The following is a 7822-nucleotide window of genomic DNA, read 5'->3' as shown; positions in this document are numbered from 1 at the left end:
TCCATGGGCTGTTAGCTCCTGGCGTCTTCTTCGGGTTTCATATACATTTTTCTGACAGTTGTGTAGTATTTCTGGATAAATATTTCTTTGGGTTTGTGGTATATGACTGGGATTTTTCTTAGTTTTAGTAAAATTCAAATGTTCTTCTGTATGTGTGTGTTTTTGTTCATTTCCATGGCTTAGAAGTGGAAAACATATGGTGTGCATGCCAACATCTTTTCAGAAGTCTGTCAATATATGATTCATACTTGAATCTTTTGTGAGATTTAGTATGATAAAAATAACTCAGAGTGGAATGTAAAGAAAAGAATAAAAAGGCTTCATGAAAAATATTAATAATTATCAATATGCTGCTATTATATATAGAGAGGATGCCAAACAATGTATGCACATTTTAAGAAAGGAAAAAATATGTATGAAATTTGTAATACCAAAGTCACATTTGACTTCTGCAATTACAAGAGGTGTTCAATGTGACTTGTGTTTATCTTTTGTTATTGGTGTGTATTGAACATTACAATTTTAATGTAGTTTTTTCTTCTTAAAATGTATATACATTTTTGCATCCTCTGTCTTAGGCAAACATATGTATATTCACTCCTCATGTCTTTCTTGAGCTTCAGATTACATTTCCAACTGAATAGCTGCATAAGTCCCCAAACTTAGTACTATCTCTATCAACATTTAACCTAGATGGTGAAATGGAGCTTAACATTAAGAGCCAGGCTGCACACAACCACTTACAAATCATTTGGAAGAAAATCAGTTGAAGCTGTTCGCCTCTTACCCAATTACTTGTAAATTAGGGCAAATTGGAAACAGAAGAGCATTTTGGGAATTAGCTCTGCTGAGGCAGAGGTGAGAGGGCTTTCCTTTCATCTCAACCTAAGGAAAGAGGCTGAAGTGGGACCACTCGGAAATCGCAATTTGCATCTCTTATAATTTTGGAGACACAGAGGATGGACCTGTAGCTAATTTGTGGGAAGAGACTGTTGGGCTAGCTGCTCCATATCTAATGGATGGCCACCCTGGACATAGTCTGTCCTTCAAATCTGTTGGGGCAAAGAATGTCTAAGAGCTTTTGTGGGCTAGATGTGGGTGGCACGAGAAAGCAGTAGAAATGACCAGCTGAAGCAGACTGGGGTTCTAGAAGCAGACTGGGCAGGCAAAGGTTCTAGAAGAAAATAGGAGCATGTGGAGTATTGAGAAATGAGTAATGAAAGCACAGGTTGAGACCCACAGATGAGACATTTAGAAATTAAATATCCTCAAGACTTGACCCCTACCTTTGCATTTCTGATCACCTTTACTTTGCTCCACTTAATTTTCCTAGTATTTTGTTTCCAGCATCCCATAAGACTTTCATATCAATTATCATTATTTATTGTCTAGGCTATAAGCTTCTTGAGAGCAGAGATCTTTGTATATATTGTTCGCTGAGGAACAGAATAGTACTTGGGTCATGATAGGGGCTATAAAACATACTTGTTGACTTTGAATGGGAATTAAATTTGCCTCTCTAAAAACCAGTGAAACCACCAAAGAAAGTTGGCATTAAATACCTTCCATGCCCTGAGAGCTCTGGGGTTCAAGCATCATGATCTACTGCCAGTCCAGAGAGACGGATCACCCCCTCTGACCCCCACTTTCTGTTCCCTCCCCCACACTGACTGACAACTCTGAAGTGGCCAGAGGTACTCTTCGTCAGTGGGAAACCAGGAATAAAAATCCAGAAAGGGTTTATATAGGAGAAACTGATCCCTTTCTTACTAAAGACAGCCTACCCAAGGAAATTCAGAGCCAGAAGAGAGTGAAGATGTAATTGTAAATAAAATTCAGAGTTTTATTATTAGAACTTCATTGGACTGAACATATTAAAAAGGCTGATGGCTCAGAAACTAGAAGGAACTGGAGAAAACATTAAATTATCTCATGTAGATCTAAAAAGCCATGAAGACTGCTGACAATTTCATTCAAATGCATCAAGACCTTTGAGCAGACAGTTTTCTGGTAACGTTCCACAAGTTCCACCTGTTTTCCAGACCATATGTGTTGGCATCTTAAAAGCACTCATTTTCTTCTTCTCACTTGTAGCACTTTCCCTACTGTCAAACTTCTGTCTCTTCTTAAGGACAGACATGTTTGGGACTATTTCTTCTACAGTAACACAGGCAACCCAAGTCCAAAGTCTGTTTCTAACAGCTCCCACATTCTAGTGTATTGTAACTTGCCTAACACCTATTAAACACTTAATAAATGTTTGATGAGTGAATGAATGAATAAGTGACAGGATATACTGAGATCATAAAACTCTAAAGTCAGCAAGAAGGACAAAATGCTTAGTTTGAAGTGTGTGCCAGTTAAAATTAGGTACATGTGCATCTGATGAATACTCAATAAGAGTCGAATCAAGTTTTCTTGAATGAATGAATGAATGCGTGCTAACGGATAAATATGTGACCAAATGGCTACATATACATAAACAAAGTAAAAAGAGAGAGTGCAAGGTTATTGGTTTATTTGTTCCATATAAAATAGATTTGTACATTTGTCCCTGTTTCTTTTTTGTTTTTAGGTGATTCTTGTCTTTTTACTAAGCATTGGGTCTCTCATAATCTATTTCATCAATTCTACTGAGTAAGTAAAATCCCCAGGCTCCCTTGTGTGCGCTACCAGTAAGTTGCTAATTTGGAATTTGGAATTTTCTTCTCAGTAATAATGTTTAATGCACTTAATATACTCTCTCTCTCACACACACACACACACACATACACACACACACACTCACACACACAATCTGATAAAAAATGATGTTTAGTCCCACCTAATAAGCATGAAGACCAACTGGGGCAAATATGCAAGAATTGCCCCTACTTTTTGACCCCTGCTTCATGAGGGGATGGAAGTGGTGTGCACAGATCTGCTCTGGAGTTTCAGGGGTGGCACAGCTGGAGAGCTGTCCTCTCCTCGCCTGGGCCACTTATTAAGGCTTCACATGCCTCTGGATCCCCTAGTTGTTGAGCAAGCAGTTCTGTCACAGCTTCAGGGTTTTTCAAACCCTGAAAGTCACAAAACAACATTGGGTGGTCTTAAGAAAGGTAAATGCTAGACCCCAACCTATGATAAAGAAGCAGATGGTTGTCCATTCTCCTCTGAAGGTATCCCCTTCCCATATCACAGGGTCATGAAAGTTTTTGTGGACAAAATCAATCTGAACTGGAATTCCATGCCAATCATCTGGAAATTATATTGAATTTTCAGCAAAAATAAAATTGGACTTTTAGGGCCACAAAACCAGGCAATTTTAGGGATCCTAGGGAAGCTGATAATCTTTGCTTTGTAAATTCTTAACAAATCGTGTAGGAAATTTTCTTTAAATTTGGATCAAGTTAGTCTATTTAACCTGAAGTAACTCTATATCAGAAGAGTATAGAAGCCCAAGTATCCTGAATGGATGGATGGTCTCATGCACCAAGAAGAGCCTCATAATCTCTGTGCTCTGAATTCCCATTGACATAATGTTAATTGAACCAATAAACCCTCTGAAAGAAATGGCAGGCAATTTTCCTGTTATTTTCGTTGTCATGGGCAGTCCATTGGTTTTATTCATACATTCCTCTACTCTGAAGAGAAAAGTCATTCTTTTCTCAAAGTTTCTCTTGAGATCCAAGATTAGGTATCTGGATTTATGGTGAATAAATAGAAAATGACCCTTTCTTTCCCCATTATTTGATCCTATATAGATGTTGGTTTTAAAATGTTCATCTTGACAGACGGCTCTTGTTTCTTTTCCAGCCCTGTTGGAAGATGTGCATCGTACGAGGACAATACCATCCCCATTGATTTGATATTCAATGCTTTCTTTAGTTTCTATTTTGGGTTGAGAGTAAGTACCTAGTGAAAGGGGTATCCACACTCAGACAACACCGGTGCAACCTACACAGGCCTACATGCTTTCCCTTAGTTCTACAACTTGCCTAAGATTTTAGATTTTTAAGATAGAGGGTCTGTGGCTTGGCGCCTGTGGCTCAGGTGGCTAAAGTGCCAGCCACATACACCTGGGGTGGCAGGTTCGAATCCAGCCTGGGCCCACCAAACAACAATGATGGCTGAAACCAAAAAATAGCCGGGCGTTGTGGCGGGCGCCTGTGGTCCCAGCTACTTGGGAAGTGGAGGCAGGAGACTCACTTGAGCCCAGGAGTTAGAGGTTGCTGTGAGCTGTGATGTCATAGTGCTCTACCCAGGGGGACAGCTTGAGGCTCTGTCTCAAAAAAAAAAAAAAAAAGATAGAGGGTCTGTGCCCCAAATTGTTAAATATATAACAAGACCTAAAAATGTTTGCTCCTGTACTTGAACTGTAAACCAGATCAAAAGTTCTGACACAAAATGAAAATGATTTCTTTGTTAGGTAACATCACCCTGTTGCAATGACGTCCTTAATGATTTCCCACCTACCACTAAGAAAGCTTTAGTGACAACCACAAGTTAGCACTACTTAAGTGACAGGTCTCTGGAAGTGTGCTTGGCTCCACTGATGGCCTAAGTGACATATAACCACATAAAAACATTTGTAGCTTTGCTTCACTTTTGCATACTCATTCATTAAATAGTTCCCTCATTCCATAAGCATTTATCAAGTACCTATCCTAGATCAAGATTTCAATGTGTTTATTCACCCCATATTTGTAAGAGATGGTATACACACACACACACACACGTTATAGAGGGCAAGTGTGGTGGCTCAGGCCTATAATCTCAGCATTTTGAGAGGCCAGACAAAGGGTCACTTGATGTCAGAAGATTGAGAGCAGGCTGGGCAATATAGAAAGACCCTGTCTCCACAAAAAATAGAAAAACTAGTGAGGCATGTGGTGTTTGTACATTTACAGAACCAGCCACTCTGGAGGCTGAGGATACCTTAAGCCCAAGAGGTCAAGGTAGCAGTGCACTATGATAACACCACTGTACTCTAGCAGTGAAAGAGTGAGACCCTGTTTCAAGAAAAAAGGTGGATATATAAAAAAGATACTTCTTTTAAATATATACACACATACAGATACACATTCATGTGTATGACATGTATTTCTCTGCCTTTCCTTTAAAACTTACTCCTCCATATTGATCATCAAAATCATTTTGCAGCAGGTCTCACCTTTCTGGAAATGCCTGATTTTTAATCTAAATAGGAAGCTCATAAACATAGGCCTTGGGGAGCCAAGTTTGGAGAGCTATACCTTTTCCATTGGAGGCCATTCCAAATCATGTATCTTCATTGCTCATGTGTAGAGGGCTTTGTGTTTATAATTGTTTTTATCAGAAAGCTCTAGAAGCAGCAGGAAGGGTAAGTGTCTGCTTGGACAGGCATGAAAGTTAAGTTCTGGTGAGTGACATGAGTTTATATTCATTTATTGAACACCCATAAAAGGTACAATCTGAGCATTCATAAAAATACCTGTGCATCTATATATCTACATATGTAAATATATGCATGTTTGTATACATGTAAAATAGAACAATCAAGGCTTTAGTTGATAAACAAAATGTAGCTGAATAATGCCACCCCTCGGGCTTACTCTGAAATTCTTGAGGGTAACAGCATTTTGGGCGTTCTGTTTCCATTTCGTAGTTTTTGGCAGCTGATAACAAGATCAAGTTCTGGTTGGAGTTGAATTCCATTGTTGACATCTTTACCGTCCCACCGACCTTTATTTCTTTTTATCTGAAGAGTAACTGGCTGGGTGAGTGTGCCATAGGAAAAAGGAGCAACATCTAAAACAAAACAAAACAAAAACTCAACATTGGCTTATGAGAAACTATCTTTCATTTTACTTTAGTGCCTGACTATCATGTTTAAAATTTTCCTCCTTAATTATATGATTTTATCGTGTATGTCTAGTAAACCATCTTTGGGCCTCAGCACTGGCCAAAGCACCTGGGTATGCAGTCAGCACTTAATAGTTGCTGATGGAAGGGCTATCTCCGCAGTCTGAGAGGCAAGGTTCTGACATCTCATTCCCCTGTGGCACTTGCATGCTGAGATTTCACAGAGACTGAGGGAGATAGAGAACCTCTTTTGGTCTTTAAAAACTAATCACCATAGCCATGCCTGCAGTGTCATGTTAGAGAATTATTCAATCAGTTTTTTTTTTTGTCTTTAAGGTGGATATGCAGACAGTGCATGGACACTACATATTTTTAATTGTTTGTTATGTAATTTTTATATTATGAACTATAAAATAAATGTTAGTTCTATTCCTTATTATTATCAAGCTCTGTGAAGTAAAACAGCAAACAAGCATTGAGGGGAGAGAGTATTTTAGAGATTATATAGTCAGGAGTTTAAGTGGTTCATGGAAACCATTTTCCCTCAAGTCTAAAGAGAGAAAGAGGAGGTAGAGAAAAAATGAATAGTTCTTATTACATGGGTTACTACAAAAGTTTTGAGACAGTCTTTGTTATCTCATTTCACTTGCAAGAAACAGTCCAATGTCCTTTCCGATTTGCCTGGGCTAGTTTCAACTTGCTCAGCTTATCAGTGTTGCTGGGGAGGCTCATTTGTTTCCATCCTCATGGATTTTAAGTCGCTTGATTCTTGTGTATCTTGAAACTTCTGTAATGACCCACATATATGTGAGACATCCTCCTTCAGGCTTTCTCACAACACTACAACACTACTATGAGGTTGGTGTTACTTATTATAAGCTCCATTTTACAGATGAGGAAATAGAGGAGGGAAGGGGATTGATTGCCTTTGATTACAACAGCTATAAAGTGTCAAGGGAAGCATTTGAAGTACAGCTCATGCTCTTAAACCTATGATGTTATAATAATTATGTGGGGGCACTTCAGGCAGTAAAAGGATGTAAGCAACCCCAGGGGTGTTCTAATTCAGCCTCCACTCTGGATGACCCTCTTCTGTTGGTGGCTTTCTGCTTTCCACTGTTTTGTAGGTTTAAGGTTCCTAAGAGCACTACGGCTGCTGGAACTCCCTCAAATCATGCAAATTCTAGGCGCCCTCAAGACCAGGTAAACTCTAGTTCCATGTGAAGTCCTGCTTATTTACTTGTTTGTCAACTGAACCTTTAATTTAGCTTGTTTTCCATCTTAATTTCAGCGTAAAAATTATAAAATCCTTCAGCTCCCAGGATAATATTCATTCATTATCTCCCATTATATTACACCACACATTGGCTGAAACCTTTGTAATCATTTTAAAGAGTTGTGTTTATTCTTTGTTTCATAAAGCTATGATGTGTGAGTCCATTTTGGTTTAAATTCTGGGGCCCTCCACCAAATCTTGACTGGGCCCCGGTCAAAGAAATTCAGAGGATTTTGTTCTACTTATTTGCCTAAATGAATCATGTCTCCCCTAAAGAATTATTTCGTCAGGTTTTGGACATTTAATCTGAGCGGGTTACTAGGAAAGTTTTGAGACAGACAGTGTAACAACATTCTTTCTGAATCATCCAGGCAAGTTTCAACTTACCTGGCTTATCCGTGTTGCTAGGAGGCCTTCATTGGTTTCTATCCATACAAATATGCCTTTCTTGACTTTTGTGTATCTCAAAATTTTCATATACCCACATGTAAGAGTTATTGCTTGTAGAAGAAGTCACTTAAATATCTCCAAGAAACAATAAAAATCTAAACTGCCTTCGAGCAGTAATACTTGTGACACTTTAAGCAGTTTCCTCTGTCACCCATGCATAATGTCCATGCTTTTACATTCTCACTGGAAGCATCAAATATTAGAGGCCAGATGAATTTCATCACTGCTTATGCATTATGGAGAAGTGGGGTGGGAAAAGCTCTTCTTATGTGA

General features: G+C 38.8%; 1 protein-coding gene across 1 annotated transcript in view; it reads left to right on the top strand.

The window, feature by feature from the left end:
- The window catches only part of KCNU1 (potassium calcium-activated channel subfamily U member 1), a 319066-nt gene that overhangs the window by 33809 nt on the left and 277435 nt on the right, over positions 1-7822 (top strand). Inside the window, 4 exon segments of the mRNA XM_023517014.1 lie at positions 2576-2637; positions 3796-3886; positions 5627-5738; positions 6951-7026. Coding sequence (XP_023372782.1) covers positions 2576-2637; positions 3796-3886; positions 5627-5738; positions 6951-7026 — 341 coding nt within the window.

Source organism: Otolemur garnettii, unplaced genomic scaffold (genome assembly GCF_000181295.1).
Source record: "Otolemur garnettii isolate 467f Iridium unplaced genomic scaffold, OtoGar3 scaffold00102, whole genome shotgun sequence".
Taxonomy (NCBI): Eukaryota; Metazoa; Chordata; class Mammalia; order Primates; family Galagidae; genus Otolemur; species Otolemur garnettii.
The sequence above is the reverse complement of the archived record's forward strand: the minus strand, read 5'-3'. Positions and strand labels throughout refer to the sequence as shown.